The sequence below is a fragment of the Lutjanus erythropterus genome, chromosome 16 (assembly GCF_056507025.1).
Source record: "Lutjanus erythropterus isolate fLutEry1 chromosome 16, fLutEry1.hap2, whole genome shotgun sequence".
In the NCBI taxonomy this organism is placed as follows: Eukaryota; Metazoa; Chordata; class Actinopteri; order Lutjaniformes; family Lutjanidae; genus Lutjanus; species Lutjanus erythropterus.
The window spans coordinates 17,167,452-17,188,893 of NC_139332.1; the positions used below are offsets into that span (position 1 = coordinate 17,167,452).

General features: G+C 37.6%; 3 protein-coding genes across 6 annotated transcripts; all 3 read right to left on the bottom strand.

Annotated features, from left to right (window-relative positions):
- LOC146312912 (4-galactosyl-N-acetylglucosaminide 3-alpha-L-fucosyltransferase 9-like) lies at positions 1-2,065 on the bottom strand. The gene has a single exon (XM_084738591.1). The coding sequence runs from the start codon at positions 2,063-2,065 to the stop codon at positions 974-976; it is 1,092 nt and encodes a 363-aa protein (XP_084594717.1). The 3' UTR covers positions 1-973.
- A 5,052-nt stretch (positions 2,066-7,117) lies between these two features.
- LOC146312913 (4-galactosyl-N-acetylglucosaminide 3-alpha-L-fucosyltransferase 9-like) lies at positions 7,118-18,281 on the bottom strand. 3 transcript variants are annotated; one of them, XM_084738593.1, is made up of 2 exons: positions 18,146-18,281; positions 7,118-8,257 (listed from the first exon to the last, which is right to left on the bottom strand). In XM_084738593.1, exon 2 carries the CDS (start codon positions 8,248-8,250, stop codon positions 7,189-7,191), a length of 1,062 nt encoding a protein of 353 aa, XP_084594719.1. In that variant the 5' UTR covers positions 8,251-8,257; positions 18,146-18,281; the 3' UTR covers positions 7,118-7,188. The 3 variants fall into 3 exon arrangements, with proteins under 3 accessions (XP_084594719.1, XP_084594720.1, XP_084594721.1); XM_084738594.1 differs by lacking the exon at positions 18,146-18,281 and adding an exon at positions 15,039-15,145; XM_084738595.1 differs by lacking the exon at positions 18,146-18,281 and adding an exon at positions 8,530-9,677.
- Positions 10,240-18,285, bottom strand: LOC146312914 (4-galactosyl-N-acetylglucosaminide 3-alpha-L-fucosyltransferase 9-like). Of its 2 annotated transcripts, none has more exons than XM_084738589.1 (2): positions 18,146-18,285; positions 10,240-12,041 (listed from the first exon to the last, which is right to left on the bottom strand). In XM_084738589.1, the coding sequence occupies exon 2, from the start codon at positions 12,039-12,041 to the stop codon at positions 10,938-10,940; it is 1,104 nt and encodes a 367-aa protein (XP_084594715.1). In that variant the 5' UTR covers positions 18,146-18,285; the 3' UTR covers positions 10,240-10,937. The 2 variants fall into 2 exon arrangements, with proteins under 2 accessions (XP_084594715.1, XP_084594714.1); XM_084738588.1 differs by lacking the exon at positions 18,146-18,285 and adding an exon at positions 15,039-15,171.
- Between the last annotated feature and the right edge of the window lie 3,157 nt (positions 18,286-21,442).

The window sequence follows — 21,442 nt, forward strand, 5'->3', positions numbered from 1 at the left end:
AAAGTTTATTTGGTGGTGATGGAACCATTCAAAGTCAATCCCCAAAAGAACTTTACATTCACAACTTCAAACAGATGCTGAGACAAAGGTAGGCAATAGAAAACATGACATAAGTGCATGATTTTACTAAAGTAAAACTGAGCATAAATTTTAAAAATCTGTTGAATACCCATATATCTGTTACTACCCATAGCATTAAAGAACTTAATGAATTTATTTAACACTTTCTCACTTTTTATACCATCTCACCTCACTTTGACAGCATATTTAAGCATAAGTCTAGAGGAAAGCATCCAAAAGTGATGTTAGAGAGGTACCTACAGCGTCAGACTTGACATATAGGTAGGTAGTGGTGAAAGTAACTAATTACAAATACTCAAGTTACTGAAATCAAGTAGTTTTCTGGGTACTTGTACTTTCATGAGTAGCTTCTCAAGCCTGTACTTTTAGTTATACTTAAGTATTCATTACAAAATGTAATCCACTTAGTTACTTTTAAAATCATAATTGAGTACTGAGTGTAATTTGAATTAATGTCCAAACCTTCATTTAGATTTCAGAAGTCAATCAGGTGATCCAATCACAAATGGGCCAGTGAAAACATTGAGATACAAATGAAAAACAAAACAAAACGCTGCAACAAATATAGGTTGGCTTAGCCTAAACATGACAAGCAGGGGGAAACAGCTAGTCCACCTCTGTCCAAAGGTAAAACAATACACCCTTCAGCACCACGAAAGCAAAGAAATTAACATGTTACATCTGGTTTAATTGTACAAAAAACTAAGTGCACAAACAGGTAGATGTGCTGAGCAATTTCACATTGTAGCCAGGTCAGAAATTTCTCCCCGTTTCCAGTCATATTTTAACAAAATAGTACCCACATATGCCAAAACCTAGGTTGAATATTCAGGTATTTGTTCTTGTATATAATCTCTCTTACTGTGCAGTGAGCCACTTTCAAAGCATGTTGTCAATCAAAGTACCACTTGTAAAGGTCATGAACTTCATGATAATCCTTGTCTCTTGACATGTGGTTGCAGGCGAGGCAGATAGGATGAATGAATTCATTTTGGGTAGACTGGAGATGAGGGGTGGCTTTGAAGTACTTCCTCCACTCAAAGTAACGCATGTACGCCTCATCATTTTTGTCCAAGCCAAGCAGAAAGTCTGCCAGTGCCTTTGCATCAGGGAAATCATTAATGTGAATGAAGGAGTCAGAAGGATAGAAGTGCTCATAGTTTTCTCTTGGTGGACCCAAAACAACAGGGACTGTCCCAGCCACAAAGGGCCCGTTAACCTTCTCTGTGATGTAGTCTTTGTGGATCGAGTTCTCAAATGCAAGGTAAAACTTGCAGGTTGCAAGGGTTGGATAATAGCCTTCATAACTCAAAGGGTTCCCAAAAGCTGCACCATAGAGCTGGATCTTAATGTGTTGGGACAGTTCACGATAATATTTTTCTCTCACAGCTGTTCCAGTGGCTGGATTGTTGTTACTGACAATCCAACACACTAGTTTGTCTTTCTTGGGCAGAACAAAGTCAACTTGTTCTTCTGGGTTCATAACAGTGAGCTCATTTCTCACTGTGATGTCAGCATCTCTTCTGTAGCTCAGGGTTAAGTTAAACAGGTTTTCTAGGCCTGGTATCTTCCACGTGTTCGTTGGGGATTCCACATGGTACCAGATCCACTTCTGAAAAGCTGGACGTGGCTCCTTGGGCATGTTTGACAAATCTCCATTTATGTTTCTATGAAAGAAAATGACTCCCTTTGCTTTGCTGTAGAGGGATGTGTCATCTGTCAGAACACAGCTGTCAATTTTAAAATGGGTGAAGCAAAGTTTGAAATCAAACCTCACACCAAGAGGCCAGGACCACAACAGGACTGTGGGCTTTTCATGTTGATCCACGTCTTCATAATTTTTCTCATCAGCTAATGTAGATCTAGCTGGGCAAACAGGAGACGGAGGCTCAAAATAGAGAAAGAATGAAACAACACAGAGGACAAGCCCAACAGTAGATATCTTTGCCAACCACAGTGTTTTTTTGGAGGCTGGTGGATTCATCTGTGAAAACAGAAAGAGAAATTGATGTGATCACTCTACAACAATTTACTGCGTAAATTCGATTCAATTTTATTTGTACGATACCAAATCATATCTTAGTTATCTTAGGACAGTTTTCATATAGATCAGGGCAGGAACTGCAAGGAAAAACTGCCTTATAACAGGCAGTCAATCCCAGAACCAAGGTGCCACATGTTGTTTACAACTGCAATAATGAAGTGTTTGAATTTGTTACAGTGGCACGAGGGGAGCGGCCACACACCTGACTGCAGCAGTTTAGGTGAGGCACAGTGTGGCAACAAGCAGGTGGAGGAGAGCCACCAAAAGCCGCAGCACAATACACTGCAGCAAACATACAACACAATCCACCCGGGCCAAAATGACAAGCAAAGTAACAAAGGCGGACAACATCGGCGTACCATGCAGGCACCAGACACAACCCACAGCACGCCGATCGGAGCGACCCGTCTCCCGGCGTCTCAGCAGTCAGCTGCGCAACAGAATGGAAACAGCTGTCACCAAATGCGCGCTGCGCGCATGAACGAGGGATACTGGCAAAGCGCATTACCTGTTCAGGTGGTAATGCTGTGCAGACCAATATTGTCAGGCCACAGACCTGCTCCACCAGGTTGCAGCCACAGGAGGAGATCTCTGAGCGGAAGGAAATAAGGAAAGAGGTGAGGCCGCCCACCTGTTCATATAGATGCACCAGCACCAGATGCCACCATGCAGCCACAGCGCCGGTAAACTTGGCACAGTGCCATGCAGTGGCCAGGAGGGAGAAACCATCCGGCTACACTACCACACACTTTCACACTTCTGTCACACTTCTTCTTCTCCATAATAAAATATGAACAGTAGTCTATGGCGAGAGAGAATTTTTTTTATTCTGTTTGAACTGTGCCACAAATTACACATTTTTAGTTTTACAAGTCATGACAGTCTCAGTTTGTCATAGGTTTGTTGTAGTTTAGTTTGGTATCAAACTGCTCAGTGAACTACATCTCTCATCTCACCAACACCAATCTCACTGCCCCTTATAATGTTATGTTAATTGAAGTGTTATATTCAGCAGATCCTGGTCTTTAAATCAGCCTTGGGCATTGTAACTTAAGCAGCTAATGTTAGCTGTTGGAGGGAGAAAGTAATGACTTAACTTATGCTACTTCTGAGTGTGTAGCGACTGTCTTGACTTCTAAATCAACTACAGTTCATTTTTGCAATTTTTCTGAAGTTTTCCGCACTCTATGGTAGTATTAACACCCATTAGCCTTCTGCAGTCTTGCATTTGTTCATTTCTGCAAAGTAAATGGCTTGAACAATCAAAAGCTGTCTTTTAAGTATAAATCAGGATGATAAAGGACCATTGTGAAGAATTTAATGGCGTCTCGCAGTGAAGTTCTTGACTGCAACCACCTAAGTACTGCTCCCCTCACCCTCCTCTTCCAAGGGTGTAGGAGAACCCATGATGGCCGCGAAAAATACACAAAAGGCCCTATCTAAAGCCAGTGTTTGCTTTGTCTGTTCTAAGGTAGCCTCCTGTAGAAACATGGTGGTGCAACATGAAAAACTCCAGACTCCATGGGAAAAAAAAAACTCCCCACAGTGATGTTGGGATGCTGGGTACACATCCTTCATTTGACACATTATCATCCAAAAGGATGCAGTTATCTTACTATCAGCACTTCCAGAGGACGCACCCAATTTTTTTTTTTTACCCGAAAACGCTACATTGTGAACAACAAAAATAATGTGGGAAACCGCCATATAGTCATCATAGGTGGAGTGCTGCTGGGAATGATGCCCCACCCCTTTTTTTCTCTGAGGAAATACAGTGTGTTACGTGTGGCATCCTGCTCTCTCTCTCTTTCTCTCTGTCAGCCTTGTCGCCCTCATCCCTCTGACTGCTGTGCAACTAAGTGCAATCAGCACTCAGGCAGAGAGAGGAGTAGGGGATAAGAGGGACAGACAGTGTGGAGACAGGGAAGCACATGGTTCACAGCACACATGGACAGCAGCACAGGTGGTGAGGAGAATCTCTTCTCTTCATCCTTTTTTCTCCCCAAGTAGGTTTTTCCCTCCATGCATATTTAGGTGCTGGGGTTTTGTTGTTTTAGTTTGGTGTGTCAGTTTGCATTAGAGATTCCTTGTAGTTTAGTTTAGTTATTTGTCTCTTTTGTTTGTGTTAGGTTTAGTTTCTGTTTTAGACAGTTTAGGGGGAGTTAAATATTTTGGCTTTATTCAGTAAAGCTTTTGGGTAAACTGTTACCTCTTTCATATGTTGCAGCCTCTTACCCATATTGAGCCATGATTTTCTTTTGTATGGATGCCATAACACAGTCTGGCTAAAATTCATAAACATTTTTAAGTGCTTGAAGATTAATTCATCACTAAAGCATATATCATGCAAGTGTGTAAATAAAAACAAGTCAATGAGCAAAGTTGTCATATTAACATTTAGGGTGTGTTTATTGATTTACAGCATCAGCTCAAGCATTGAGTAACAAGAAATCATTCCACCGTAAAAGTTTCCTGCAGCTGGCAGCCAGCAGCCAGCAACCTGTTAGCAGCACAGTGAATTAAATTGTTTTTTTCTCCAGTCTGTAGCTGGCTAATGCTAACTAATAAAGTTGAAAAGGCAGCAAAACATCCTTTCATTCATCATTCATTCTTCTAATTTTTTCTTTATTAACTCTGCCAGATTTAAGCCTGGAGGGGATGTTTGCTTGCTTGCCTGTGTGCTTGTCTGCAGCTTATCTTGCATACTAATGGAACAATCAGCCTTTTGTTGACATCACAGTGTCTGATCCATTGCCATTAAAAGCTCAGACGGATCAGTAATAATTTTTGTGCTGCCTACGCTGTAACCACACCTTCAGTGATAGAACTAGAGAGAGAAGGAGGGGAGCAAAAATAGCCAAGTGTAAGGTTTTCATGCCCATGTACAAGACTCCAACTGGTAACTGGTCTAACACGTCAGTTATGACCACTGCTTTGCATTAAATGCAAGAAATATAATTATTGTAAGAGACATGCAGAACAGCAGCTGTAGATTACAAAAGAGTTGAAAACAAAAGACTCACTAAAACAAATGCTTATGATTTAGAAATCCAGCATTACAGTGAATATTTTCTTTCTTTAAAGGAATTAAAACATGCAGTTCTTACCTTTCTATAGAGTAGAAGTGCTGGAAGTCTCTCCCTGGTATTCAGTAGAGCGACTGTGGCAGCAGTTTCATATGAAGATGCATTTTTCCATTGTGACGGGATCTTAGTAACAACAAACACCAGTTTTATTTGCTCACACTGCTGAACACGACGATGGTCTGACATGACACACCTCTGGTTTCACAAGATGGCTCATTACAGGATATGTGACGACACCATATCTGTCCATCAGGTAACTATAAAATACTCTGTAAATACTCTGTCACCAAACTGGCCTTATGACATTTAATGACATTTTTATGATAAATCAAAGATATGCCATTTTAGTTGAAGTCAAAGTAGTTGAAGTATTCATTACACTGCTGGCATTTTTATGACATCACTAGAAATCAAGTGAATTATTCAACATAATAAAAGCATTTAATTGTATAATAACAATTACACAAGTTCAAAATGTATCACTGTAGTTGAGATTAAGGAAGACATTTATTACATATTTATCATGACAGTCAATATCAAAACCAGCCACATATGACAAAGTAATGTAAAGATCTTAAGCAAAATATTGATTTTTTTTAAGTTTAATAATATAAAGTTGTCATAAAAAAGACACTGACAGGTTATGTTGTCTTTATTAATATCAAGTTGACATAAAAAGATATCTTAAACAATTTCATATTTACATTAAAAATTACATACAGCAGTTGAGTGAATGCCAGCTGTCAAGACTCCTTCACGTTCATGACAGGTGTCATATCATGGTTATAACAGTATCATGTCTGTCTCATGTGCACCTTTAGTCTGATTGGTCCAGTAGTATGTGAGATTAGCTGCGGACAAGAAGCTGGGAACTAAACATGCAAAATGAAGCAGGACAGACAGCTAGAAATTAGTATGAGGTATCCTCTAATGAACAGTGCTGAGCAATTGAATGTTTGTTATATGAATCAAAGTCATAGTAAAAATAGACACTGTCTTGTAAGCATGTATCATTTAGTAAGTTTAAAATATTTTAATTCATTAATCATTCTTTGTTCAGTACCAGTAATATGGGCAGTACTAAACAATGCCATTGTACTGTAAGTATTTAGCACCATGTCAGCAACCTCTTACACATTAATGGAGACATTCTGATATTTAATGGAGAGGTTTTATTTTAATAAATTAGCTGTTAATGATTTGTTTACCTTATCTAATTTGTAAAGGACCATGTACAATATCAAACATAAATACACTCTTTGCTCCCAGTTTTCATGAGTTTAAGTAAAACTTCTGTATTCTGGCATACAAAATAAATATATAGATTAAACAACATGATTATTGCATGGATGTGTCTTAGACTGCTCACAATAAAAGCAAACTCTAAAATGTGCAGTTGTATCTTGAAAAAAGACATTTATTATTCATTATTTATCATTATAGCACATTTTTCTCCAGTGAGGTAAAGTCATGACCCATCATACTCTGCCTCTGATTGGCTCGTACTTGTTGGTTGGGTTGGTTAGGTTTAGGCATGAGGAAAGAGTCGCAGAGTGGGGTGGGTCATGACCTTGACATCCTGGAAAAAAAATTACATCTGTATTATTATTTTTTTTTTTTAGTTTTAAACGCTTAAAGGTAAAGAATTAAATGTTGCTTTATGGACTGAGAAAATTATCTCCCTTGTAAACCATTTAACCCTATCTGAATATCTAAAAATGCATTATCTCAAAAAATATAAATGAGGCTGTTTTCTGTTGGTCATGACAAAGTCTGGAGATTTATGTCTTTTTGTAAAGGCTAACAGCTATGTCTCCCACAATGTTTCTACAAAAATACCTTGATGTTGAGCCCAAAGTTTTTTTTTTGTTGTTGTTTATTTGTTTTTACAGACAGTACAAGAGACATATCTCCAGATTGCATGATCCTAATTGATCTTTTGAATCAGTACAGAGGAATAGTAGATCAATAAAAGCATCATGCAAAGAACCACTTGTACACATCTGGTACGACTCTATACACTTTGCTCACGCCCAGATGTTGACAGGCCTTGCAGATAGCATATGTAAACTCATGCTTCTCTTCAGTAGGATGATGTTTGACAGTATAGAATCGGCGCCAATCAAAGTATCTCATATAAGCCTCATTATTCTTATCCAGCTCCTGGAGGAACTCGGCCAGCTTTTCAGCATCAGGGAAGTCATTCACATGAATGAAGGAAGTACCCGGGACAAAATCCTCATAGTTCTGTCTTGGTGGGCCCAAAGCTATCGGGACAGTGCCAGCTGCAAGAGGCCCATTGAATGTTTCTGTGATGTAATCTCTGTAAATTGAATCCTCAAAGGAAAGGTAGAATTTGCAACTGCTGATAGTCTGGAAATAGTTGTCACCCTTCAGCTCAGGGGACTTAAAAATGACATCCACCTTGATGTGTTTTAAAAGCTCTTTGTAGTAATGGTACCTCTCCCCTGATTTTTCGTCCAGGTCTTTGCTATCCGCAATCCAACAAAGCAGCCGTTCTTTCTTAGGTAGAACAAAATTTTCATCTGTGTTATTCTTGGAAGTCAGTGTCCACCGAACGTGAATGTCTGCTTCCCTCTTGTAGCTCAAGGTTAAATTGAAGAGGCCTTGAATGCCTTCAATCTTGCGTGTGTTGTTAGGCAGGTCCATGTTAAACCAAATCCACCTCTGAAATCTTGGTCTGGGTGAGCTGGGAAGGTTGGAGAGGTCGTCCTGGATCGCTCTGTGAAATACCAAAACTCCTTGAGCTCTGGAGTACAAAGATCTGTCATCGGTGAGGTGGCAGCCGTCAATCTTGAAAAGCTTCTTACAGTCTTTTAAATCAAACATTTTGTTTTCGGGCCAGAACCACAGCAGCAGCACAGGCTTTCTCAGCCGCTCTGAACGAACCAAGGGGGGATGACATTTTGGAGATGGTAATGACTTGTAGTACATTAAAAACAGAACTATGAATCCGGCCAGGATGAGAATCACTACCATGGTGGCTCGTAAAACATGAAAAATGGGAGTGGAAGCCATAATAAACCTGTAAGGAAAGAAGAATCCTGCATCATAATCATTGGAAACACATTCCTAAATCCTCACAGAAGTTATCACAAACAGATTAAACACTAGCTTGTCAATCAAAAGCAGAGGGGGTAATTCATAATCTCAAGACCACCTTAAAAACATGAAACAGTACAACACAGCACAATATCTTCACTACATGAGGTCCCTCCACCAAAAATGGCAATGATCATTTTCAAAGCAGCAAAGTGTAAAGCAGATGAAAAGTTTGGATGAAATACTTGCATGTACCCTTGAGCTGAGAATGACGCCTTTACTGGGAAGGTGTGTGTGTGTGTGTGTGATTGTTCTACAGGATCCAGACTGACTGCACCGGTCTGACAAGTTACATTTGCGTTGAGCTCAAAATAACTCCCTCACTTTTCTCTCTCACTCACAGGCCATGTGTTGATGACTGATGCCACACCCACTCTTTAGCCCAACCTACACCATATCAGCATTTGAAACTTTTATTGATGACTGTGAAACACTTTATTTTCATAGAGACTGTTTATTTGGTGTTGATCCATTTTGAGATTCCATGATCAAACATTTAAAATCACCCCCAAAAAGAGAGAAAATATAAAGTGATTGCATGATTTTACAAAAGTAAAATTGCTTGTAAAAATCCATGACATGCCCATATATGAGTATTAAATAAGTTCACCGGGGTTTTATGAGGTAATAAACAAAGCAAAACCATTACATCTACAGAAAAAAACAAAAGTAAAATAACAAAAGTCACCTTGCCTTATAAGATTTGATATCAGAGTCAGTCTGACATCATCATGTTTTTAAGGACCAGTGTGTAGGATTTAGTGACATCTAGTGGTAACCTTGCAGACTGCAGACACCTCCTTCACCCTCCTCTTCCTCACATGTAGAAACTACAGTGGCTGCAAAACTAATGAAAATTGCGAAACGAAAATCAAGAAAGCAGTGTTTGGTTTGTCCATTCTGGGCTGCTGTAGAAACATAACGGTTCAACATGGTGGCCTCCACTGAAGATGACCTGCGACCTCTGTAGATATAAACAGCCCATTCTAAGGTAACGAGTGACAACACACTTGTGAATATTATATCCTATTTCTGTAATAAATAAATACCTGTCAACCTTACACACTAGACCTTTGATCCAATATATTTATTTAGATTATATATTAACAATTCATCTTCTTTAACTCAAAAGATAATATTTTACCTACACCAAGGTGTGTGGATGAAAAGAATAAACAAAGTATAAATGAACATAAGACATGACAGATGAATTAAAGCAAATACCAGACACAAACTGTGTAATCAGTGCATAAACAGGCAACAAACGACAAGTTAAGACAAGTTAACAGACATTTAAGACAGTAAACTTTTCCCTCCTTCTGCAAACATGAGTTGGAGATGATTACACAAACATTTATACTCTTGAAGATCTTATTACATTTCACACTTATTTTCATTCAAACAATCTTTTCATCTGTGACATGTCAAATATTTGTAGTCACAAGTTGAAACCAGTGAATTCTTGCTTTAAAATGACTATTCATATATAACCTTTAATTAATTTCTTGTTATATAATAATAAACACATTCATGTTCACTTAACATAACAAAAACAAGAGTTGTATTGTTATTGCACTGTGTGTATTGAAACTTTTAGACCAATCTCAAGTTACCTTTCTTTTGTCTTGATTTTTTTGTTTGTTTTTTTCACAATAATGAAAACATTGCAAACCATGAAGGTCAAAATTGAAACACTGAATTGAATATTGCTTTTGTGCTAATGCTGGAAAAAAGTAGCTTCAAGTTCTGTTTGAAAAAAATGGACTCAAAACTAAGAAAAATCTAAAAAGAATAAAATGTTTGTCAGTGTAAGCGAATACTTGTTGGGGTAATTTAACATACGCTTAGTGCTCTCTCTTATTAGTTTTTTTTTTTTTTTTTTTTTTTTTTTACAAAATTCAAACTAAACTAATCATTCAACATCAATTCAGTTAATGTAGATTTTTAATTTGAACAAATTCCAAATTATGTATTGTGCACATCAAAGTTGTGTGTAGCCGTTTGCAGTAAAGTTTAAAGTTGAGTGAACAAATTTGTGTTATAGTGTAACTATGAGGTCATGATTGTATAAATACACAGTGACCAACGGTCAGTGAGAGCTGCAGAGACACACACAGGCAGAGCAGACTGAGGATACAGCAACAGAGTGAAGGTTTGCTTCAGCAGTATGCACACAAAATCTAATGTTATGCAGAGGTGTGGGCATATTTAGTTGTGCTTTACAACATAACTGTTGGATAATTGGATTCATTGCTTTGTGCTCAGAAACGCCACTCTCTAACTTCATTCACTCTCTTGTTCTTTCAATCAGTGCTGCTGTCTCTCCCCTCTCACATTATTTGAGCTGGGGATGAGGGGACAACTTTGAATCGTGCATTTAATTGAAACCTATAAATCCTGAATGTTATACTTTTAATGCAAAAAATGGTGTAAAAGCAGTCTCGTGCTGGGCTATTTCAATACATAGCCAGATCAGCTGTTTCTCCCTGTTTACAGTCTTACTGTAACCAATAATGTTTACATGCAAAGTTATGAGTAGAATATTCAAGTAGCCTATCTTGATCTGTTAGTGTTCATGTGTGAGCTTCTATCAATGGATGTTCTCATCCATGGAACCACTTATAAAGGTCATGAACTACATGGTAATCCTTGTCTCTTGATATGTGATCACAGGCGAGGCAGACAGGATGAATGAATTCATTTTGGGTTGACAGGAGATGAGGGGTGGCTGTGAAGTACTTCCTCCACTCAAAGTAACGCATGTACGCCTCATCATTTTTGTCCAAGTACAGCAGAAAGTCTGCCAGTGCCTTTGCATCAGGGAAATCATTAATGTGAATAAAAGATTCAGAGGGAAGGAACTCCTCGTAGTTTTCTCTTGGTGGACCCAAAACTATAGGGACTGTCCCAGCCACAAGAGGCCCGTTAGCCTTCTCTGTGATGTAGTCTTTGTGGACCGAGTTCTCAAATGAGAGGTAAAACTTACAGGTTGCAAGGGTTGAGTAATAGTCTTCATATCTCAGATAATTCCCATAAGCTGTACCATAGACATTAATCTTAATGTATTTGGACAGTTCACGATAATATTGTTCCCTCACAGCTGTTCCAGTGGCTGGATTTCTGTTACTGACAATCCAACACGCCAGTTTGTCTTTCTCGGGCAGAACAAAGTCATCTTTCGCTTCTGGGTCCCGAATAGTGAGCTCAAACCTCACTGTGATGTCAGCGTCTCTTCTGTAGCTCAGGGTTAAGTTAAACAGGTGGTCCACACCTGGTATCTTCCATGTGTTTGTCGGGGATTCGACATTGAACCAAATCCACTTCTGAAAAGATGGACGTGGCTCCTTTGGCATGTTTAGCAATTGCCAGTTTATGTCTTTTTGGTAGAAAATGACTCCCTCTGCTTTGCTGTACAGCGATCTGTCATCTGTCAGAATGCAGCTGTCAATTTTGAAGTAGCTGGAGCAAACTTTGAAATCAAACCTCACACCAATAGGCCAGAACCACAGCAGGACTATGGGCTTTTCACGTTGATCCGTGACTTCATCATCAATATTTTTCTCATCAGATAATGTAGATTTAGATGTAGCCGGGCAAACAGGAGACGGAGGCTCAAAATACATAAAGAATGCAACAACACAGCAGACAAGGCCAACAGCAGATATCAGTGCTAACCACAGTGTTTTCTTGGAAGCTGGCGGAATCATCTGTGGAAGCAGAAAAAGAAACTGATGTGATCACTTTATAATCACTGCATAAATCAGTTAATAGACCTTTTCCACGACAGCCATATCGACATAAAATGGTAGGGTAAATACAGGTGGCAAAATCCCTCGCTTAATTAATTTTCAGGCTAGGAAAATGATGAACTCCTCAGCCTTTGGTTAGCTTTGCATTTCACATTATACTGCAGTGAGTGTCGTCCCAACCCAAAACCTGTCATGTACTAGTACTTTTAATGTTAAAAGTGAGCCATAATAATCAAAATACAATAAAGCTTAAATAATAAAACTTATATTTAGTCTCTGTATTGGTTTTTCAATACATTATATAAGTTCAGCTGTCTATAGGTATGTGAGAAGCTGAGGCAGTATTTCATTGTGATGAAATTCTGTCGTTCTATAAATTTACTATTAACTGAAATATTTTAAGAACACTGTTGCAGATGGAACTGCGAGATTCGGTCGGTACCATTTGAAGTACCAAGGTCACGTTCTATGTAGTATAGCAGAGCCCTTCCAGTGAGGCAGCATACACAGTAACTGTACCCTGACTCTGACCTGAATGGCATGGAACCCTTCAGTTCCTATGAAACGGCTATGCGTTTTTATTGCATACGTGTTCTGTAAAACAGGCCACCAGGGAGGGACTTGATTGGCATTCACAGTAGTCAACAGTGATGTGCGTTACACTAACAGCAGTTAGGGGTTAGCCAACTTACTTCAGCAACAAGTAAAGCTGTATTTCCATCAGGAAAGTCAACCTCAGTACTGTATTCTGTCAGTCTCTGAGGCTGTGTTACTTGCTAATGGCAGCTAACAGTTATGGTTAGCTACTTATGGAACAAGAAAGCTAAAGTTACCCGTCCATTAGGAAAGCTCTTTAATAGATGAGCAGCTAAGAGTTGAAGCTGAGCAGCTGGAGGACATGAAAGGGGAAAACAGAAAATATTTTCTCCATAATATATGATCCAGTGTCACCCAATTTATTGAATAAAGTTATAACGTGTTGCTTTTGTACAGTTGGACCTGTTCACCAGAAACAGGTGAACACAGTGCCACTGCATCATAATCGAGAAAGAGTTTCATTTGAATTTAGTAATGCTCCTTAGTGCACTGAAATACCATTAAAAATACTAACAAAATAACTTTTTTGTCAATATTGGGCCAGATACTGGTGTATATGTGACATATAGCATAATATATATATGAGTAAAACATTGATTTTGACTTCATGGGAACTTCAGTTAGTATCATTATTAACACCTGTGTTTAACCTACTATTTCATGTCAAAATGGCTGCTGTGAAAAGGTCTATTGTTCATTTTTAGGTCAGTTTTGGATGAATTCTTTTAAAACTGCAAGGATGATTCATGCCTCTTTTTTTCCATAGTAACAGCAGCTAAGGCTCATGGCTATTTAAGACCCTTCAGCCATGCCAAAATGACTGTTTTCCCATTAATTAAAATGAAATACTTCAAACTGGTGTCCATGACAATATCCAGATTTACATATTTCTAAGGGTAATGATTTTGAACAGAGACCTGTCCTTTACTAGTATTTATAATGTTAAAAGTGAGCAGTGAGCTACAAATAATGAAGCTTATATCTAATCTCTGTATTGCTTTTCCAAGTATATAAATTTGGCTGTCAGTGAGAGAAGTTGAGGCAGTATTTAATTGTGATGAAATTGTGTCTATGGTTCTATTTTACCTGACATATTTTAATAATACTTTGTTGCAGATGGAGCTCTTCAGTGTAACGATAGTCAAACAGGCCCCAACAGTAACTGTAAAGTGTAAATAGTGTGAAAATAAATCTGTTGTTGTCGTTTCATTTACCAATTTGCCCAATGTGAGATTTCTGAACAACAGGGTTTACTCTATAATTAAGATTATAAATATTAATTGTGTTATGATAATATGGTTTCCTGACAAGAATATATGACTCTTTACACGTACCGCTTTTTCCCTACGCCTGTGTGCATCTATGAGTGTCAGTGTAATATCATGTGTCATAATAGTAATCAAATATTTAATATAAAAATGATACACACAGCTTTCTTGTCATATATTTCACCGTATTCTTTTGAATATTCATTTATATATGTATGTACACGTGTGTATATAAACATATATATGTATATATATATATATATATACACACACACACACACACACACTACATATTATTATACATTACATTATTACACAACTACTGAAATACATTACATTCTAACCACCATAATAAAACACTTCTGATCAGTTAAAATAGTTAGTAGTAAACTAAAGAATACTTAATACATTTGGAGAGTCATTCGTTAGACTGTGTAAATAAATTAGGTTGTTAACTTATCTTATCTGTTTTGGACTGATGACTAATAATGTTCCACATTACTCGCTCTCATACCCGGGCTGCTTTGGAATCATGGGTAATAACCACTCTGACTTCTCGTTCTCAGACAGACCACAAAGAGGCCTGTAACTGTGACATGTTCCACTTCCCTGTCCACCTACTCTCTGAACAGAACAACAAGATAAATGAGAAAAACTAACTGCAGAGTTAGTGATAGTTCTCACTGCAAGGGACCCCTTTTAACATCAAACAGTTATTTGATCTATTAATGTAAGAAATACCGAGACTGATGTAATTTTACCATCACTGTAAATGTTTATATCTTTGTGTTTCTCCATATTTAAGGTTATTCTAACAGGTCTAGTAACATGTTTAATTAGATATGTAAACGTTTGTTTAAGTGCCACATATAAAGCCAGAATTACACGAACTGTGCTCAAAATATACTAAATGTAAACTAAATGCTACCGATGGCATGACGTATTGAACACATCATACAGTATGGCTGCCTATAAGCCGGTCTCTGGCACTGATCTAATACATAAAAATAAAAACATAAAAACATTCCATCAACAACAAATATTCTTCAATACTGAAAGATAACCTTACAAACCATTAAAAATTACTCACTGGTAATGTTTTCAATGGGCCAAATCAAAGGATTGCAACAGATGTTAGAGCACCGTCTTGATCGGCTGAGAGCTGCTTCACAGCTGAAGCATGTGGTTTCACTTTCGTTTTCAGCTAGTAATGCTCCTTTAAGATCACAGGAAATGGTCCTCATGCCCCAGAGCACAATTAACCCACCACTGCGCAGCTATGTTTATTTTAGGTTGGAGGATGATAAAACATGCCTAACACTGTATATACACACTTTTCAAGACGTGCTTTTTAATTTTTGATGCATAATTTATTTTATATAGTGACACATGCAGAATATACACAGGTCTAATATTCCAATTTTTGTAATAACTGTCAGTTAGACAACTCTCAATCTCAGAAATTAAAAAAAAAAACAAAAAACACACTGGAGCAGTTACTTGATAAAAATACACTAAGTTTTACTGTGCAAATCAACTTTTATGTCTTATTCAAAACAGCAGACATTGTATCTTGCATAAATTGCCAGTGGCAAGACTCTTACAAACCATGAAGTACATACTTTGAGCTGGTTTGGTGTCAAAACCTTGTATTTATATGAATAAAAACTGAAGTTCTTGAGTCCCTTCTCATACAGTGTATTTTATGCCCTCAGGGCCCAGCTGCATTTCAAACATGTTATGACAGACGGTTTAGACAAATGAGTTTGTGACGCCTCAGTATGCAAGTCTGAACATTTGGATTTAGTTTAAGGAAGGCATAGAGTTATTTAAGGCAAATATTTGTATTTTTCATAGCGAATTGTACGTATTACTTTACTGTCCAAAGCATTAGTCTTTCATGTTTTAGCCCATGAAAATACAAGCCGTATTTAAATGCAATTTTCATTGATGACAAAAGTGAACCATGAAGTCGGCCTGATTTCCTTTTGTCCAGGGAGCCGTGGGGTTCAGCTCATTTGAATGTATGAAAATCAACAGCTTCAAGCAATGGGCATCTGATGCCTGATGTCCAACCGCCAAGTCAACTGCATTTCTCCACTCAGTACATCAACGGCACATAAACAAGTCCAGTTACCACTCACTTTAAATGCTGACAGGACTGCTCTGTCTACTGTATCAAAAATTATGCAGTAGTATGGTGTAGTAAAATGAACAAACATCAACTCCATTTTGACTTCATATTCAATGTGCAACAAATACAATTATGTTAGAACAAAACTGATGTCACATTTTTTTTATTGTATAGTACAATGCCTAACTGGCTCTACTCCACAATACTAGAACAACGTTGTCATTTCTGTCTTCTACACATATCTTTAACTAGTGAGGGTGGTGACTTTTTGCCTGCTTTAGCCTCATTCTTTTTCACATCAAGTACACTAGCACATATGGAGTGCCATTTAACTTAAAGCTACTACTGAGAGGTTATAGCTAGTTATGACACACCCTCAGTTTAATACTGATCTCTCTCTATGACCTACATAACCAAACAACACCATCCATCATCTCCGTGAAATCAGATGAAACAAACCTGTATTTACATTTTCCCAGGCAAAGTTACTTTAGCCAGTTAAAAAGAAGCAGGATGTTTTGTGTTTGTTTGTTTGTTTTGTTATGATGGTGGAACTGCTACCACTTTTGTTGACAAAAAATAAAAGAAAAAGAAATAATGAAATATCTTTGTAGTAGCTTAAATATTAGGAGTCTGAGCCTATTTTGGCTGTTTTTGAATACTTTTGATTCTGCCTTAAAACATTAAAAAAATGTTTAACATGCCCATGCTTGGTATCTTTTTTTTTCAGCAACTTCATCTATATGATTTGATAATTATTTTTTCACTTTAACCTAGTTTATTAACACATTGGGCCCAAAAATACACAGAAATCATCAAATTCGAATTGAAAAAAACAAACATGCTTAATGAACTGTTTTGAAACTTGAAAAGGTAAACATAGGTTGCAAATATGAACATATAAAAGTAAATCGAAATAAAGTAATACTTTATATAAATATTTAAAATAAAAAAGCATGTATATTTATAGGCGTTTTTTACATTTATGTATGTTCGTAAAATCACCGAACGAATCCGTATAATGCATAAATCTAACGTAGTGCCTCAGCGGTACAAACTGTGTGCGTCACACTGTCATGTTAACCGCCGTTTGGCGAAGCAGAGTCATTTTTCCCGTTTGCCCCAGGTCCACTTTAAATTTACATGGTATATAATCAACACACTAAAATAACGATGAAGCAACTAAATTTTTATTTATGCACAACTATAGACTAACATGCACATATTTTTTATGTGTGCGCGCACGAATGTTTTGACAGTAACCTTACCCCATACGTCTCCTTCTGACTTCTCTTTCAAACACTCCCGCCACCGCCCTGCCCCTAACTCCCGCGGTTCAGCGATTTTGGCGTCTCCCCTGATCTGCATCAGACGTCTCTGGTATCGTCATCACGTAGAGTAGTATCAGCTGATTCGACCACTTTTTCCCGTTTTGTAAAATGACATAAAATGACGAATATACGGAAAGAAATGCAACGCCTGTCCCCCCCCTTCACACTTTTACGCGCGGATAAATATACTCGTATCTCCGGTTTTACGTGGTCTATCAACGTCAAAAACTGGCAGAGAGGTGCAAATCTGCACTTTCGAGTAAAGTTGACAGCAGCACTCTAGGTGACCTAGTTTTGTTTTATTTTTTTTGTACGGCGCTCTGAAGACGTCACGTGATCTGGCGTGATCATAGACTCCTAACAAATCCTGGTAAAAAAATAAATGTAATAAATATATAAATTGGATTCAGCAATGAGTCAGTAATGTTCCATAAATAAGTTGTATTTTAGAGCATTTTTTATTACTTTTATTCATTTTGGGGGGCTTTTTATGACATAAATCCACAATTACTTATTTCAGGGGTTTTCTATTCCTAATACCACATTTATATCCTTTATTCTGTCCTCACATCTGCTTTATGTATATGAATGGAGTGTGATTATTCTGCAGATTCAGACCAAACCCGGAAGACCAAACAGCCCCGTGACAGTTGTGACAGGGTAACAGGAAACTGCAGGGGCAGAGCTGTGTCAGTTTAATGATTATTAAAAGAGTAAACACAAAAGACTTACGTTGTAATGAGGCAGACACTGTCAAAATCAGAGAGCAGTCAAACCAGAAAAGAAATCCACCAGGAAGCAGGCAAAAATCAAAAGTCCAGGAAAACAAGGCAATGATCCATGACAATAGCACAAGAAAACACGTGGCTGGATTGCTTTACTCAGGTGTAAAGAAGAACTGGCACTGAGACAAGGTAACACAGACATGAATAATCTAGTGAGGTGAGGCTAGGGAATGGAGTATAACAAGACACAGGTGATACTAATCAGGGTGGGGCAGGCAAATACACAGGCAGGAAAGCACACAAAGACAGGAAGTGAAGTCACTGACACAAGAGGAGAAGTGAGTATTACAAAATAAACCAGGAACACCATATGAATGAATGAAAAACATGCATGACAACAATTTGATGAGAGGGAATACAGGGAATAAGCAGGGGGGGAGTTTTCTTGCCAAATTTGGCTCCTGGCACCCAGAAATAAACCCTTAATTCACCAAGTTGAGAACATATCACTGGGAGAGGAGCAAGAGAGAGGTCAGACATCAGAGAAACAACAAGTACAGCCAGAATATTTTCTCATCTACTTCTGTGAATGAAGGGTTTATTTTGACCAAACAACAAGGGTTTGTTTCAGCAGTAGAAAAATGAATCAAGACATTTTTGGCCATCAACATCACAGCAGTATCTAAGACACTGATTATTAAAATGCTTAAAAAACTGTATACACAATGAACTTAAGGATGAAAATTCATTCAAAGTTTGTATGTGACGGTAAAGTTACTAGTGCTGATGGGAAGTAAACAGACGTGCAGCTTGTAAAATGTTTTACAATATATGTTAAAAATTATGTTAAAAATATACGTTCTGGCTGCACAGCTAGCTGAGCTAGCTAGCTAATGGCAGCTACAGATAGTAGAAGTTAGCAACAGTCAAACAGTCATCTATCAGTCTTGAGTGGGTAGTTTAGCCTTCCTGCTTTGGTCTGTTAACAGATGGTAATCAAAAGAGCTGGGAGATAAATGTGTAATAAGTTAATAAAAGTCCCCTGAAATAAATAAAAGTAATCACTTGAAAACAATGTGAAATATGATAATAAAAACCTATTCGTTTATTTATTTAATAGGCATATTTATGTTTTAAGTTATTTAATACTGACTTAAATGGCATGTCATAGCATTTCATAAAATACAAACTGTGCTTTTGTCTAAAATCAAAAGCTCACTGGTTCATGAGTGCTGTATGTATGATCTCTCAAGCGGTCATTGGTTGGGCATGTGAAAGCGCAAGATCCAGGAAGTCTAATTTAATATTAACTTGTGCAGACAACCATGGAAGAAACAAGGCAGTCCATCTTCTGTTGAAATTATACTAAATATATTAAAACATAGGCAATCAAACAGACCTTCATCAGGGTTGAGGACCCATTATTTGACATACAAACAAGAATTTTAAGTTGTAAATCTACTACTGTTATCACTGTAAACTGCTTATGTAGAGTGTGACAGCAGCAAGCAGAAACAGGCATAGCAACAGAGGGGAGGAAAGATCAGTCTAAAATAATCATTTAAAGAAAAATAAGGGATAGCAGCAGTAGATTATAATACAATTCAACAGCATTATATATCCAGCATTACCGTGAATGTTGTCATTCTTCAGAGGATTTAAAACATGCTGTTCTCACCTTTCTAGTGTGAGTTCCGGGTGTCTCTTCCTGGTGTTCAGTAGACCAACTGTCAGAGGTGTTTGACACATGCACACTTAAGAATAATGAGACGTGGAAGGATAAACTCCAGAGCCTTCCATGGGGATTAAAAAAACCTGTTTTACTTGCTGACACAGCTGAACACACCACCATACAGTTGTCTTTATCTAAAGGTAATCTGACTCACCTCTGCGTCATAAAACCCTCAGAAGGTACAAGGTTAATTATTGATTATTTTAGAGCACAGGGCTGTATAATAAAACACTAGTTCCCTTTGTGCTATTCATGACACCAAAAATGATATATAGGCAAATGGCTGGATAAATGTTAAGACATGGTGAGGATGAATTTAGAAATCTCACAGCTGAATGAGAAAAGCTTTCCTGAAGTCTAGTGGATAATTCTGTAGGGAAAATGGCTTAAAAGGCATCAATGGACTGGTTGCCCAGCAGACATTTTACATGTCATAAAAGGAAACTCACAAGTGTATTGATGATAGCCGCATTCCACTTAGGAGAGTGTGCATTCTGGTTCACTGTTACTGGAACACTTAATGGAACTGAGCTGTCATTGCTGTTGTTAAGTCAACCCGTGTTTTTCTTGCTGTGACAAGTCAAAATGTCTACTGTGCAACCAGTCCATTTTTATATTACATTTTTTTTAACAACTGCTCAAGTACAATTATGAAAATAGGGCTCATTTTGTCAAAACAACAATTAACCCACGCGCGCAGAACCTGCAGATCTTTTGCAAATTTAAATATTTCATTCGAAACTGTACAAAAATTAGTTAAAAGTCAACTTTGTCATCATATGGCACACACACACCTCATACGATCTGATTTTGTTTGAACCAGTTAGACACTGCTGTGCTCAATCTAAAGCATGTTTAACATGTCTATTTTTTTTTAATGAAAAGTCTGGGTTTTTTAGAGCTATTGTTAGAGCAGTAAACTTTTTTTTGGCATATCCCCCTTTCAGAGGCCAAAAAGTTTGCACCCCCCCTCACAATTTTTAATCGATCATTAACAATAACTGGGAGTGGAACTGTTAAAAAAAAAAAGATTCAAAAGATGAATTTTCGTGAAATAAAATGTAGAAGGATCGGCAAACTTTTATTTGTTTATTTCCTCTACATAAATCATATTTGCTTTGATAAATTTGGGACAGGTAAACTCACCTGTTGCCTGTTATAGTTCTCACACCTGACTGGAGAGTTTATAATTAAGCAGCTAAGTGTTTGAACACCTGACCACCATGTTTGATCCATTGTTTAAATTGTGTTGTATTTTGAAAGGCTGTGTTTCAAAAGGACAGAGCAGTGACATGATATCAGAGTTCTGTGTCTAATGTAGAGAAGTAGTGTTCAGTGATTTGAAAAACACCGTGTTTAGTATTTTGCAAAAAGTGTGAGGCTGAAAATGTGCTTATAGTCATGCAGATCTGGACTGAGGTTTTGCTCCATGAGTGTCAGGTTTCACTAACTGTGTGTTATTTTTAATTTTATTATGCAAGCAATCGTAAAAAACTGTAAATAAAAGAATTTACACTCTTACTCTTGCCTCAGGGCACCACCCTTCTAAAAGGGAAAACTGATAGCTAATTA

Bases quoted from the DNA above. Each gene is read 5' to 3' on its own strand.
- LOC146312912 (XM_084738591.1), bottom strand. From the start codon at position 2,065: ATGAATCCACCAGCCTCCAAAAAAACACTGTGGTTGGCAAAGATATCT.
- LOC146312914 (XM_084738589.1), bottom strand. From the start codon at position 12,041: ATGATTCCGCCAGCTTCCAAGAAAACACTGTGGTTAGCACTGATATCT.
- LOC146312913 (XM_084738593.1), bottom strand. From the start codon at position 8,250: ATGGCTTCCACTCCCATTTTTCATGTTTTACGAGCCACCATGGTAGTG.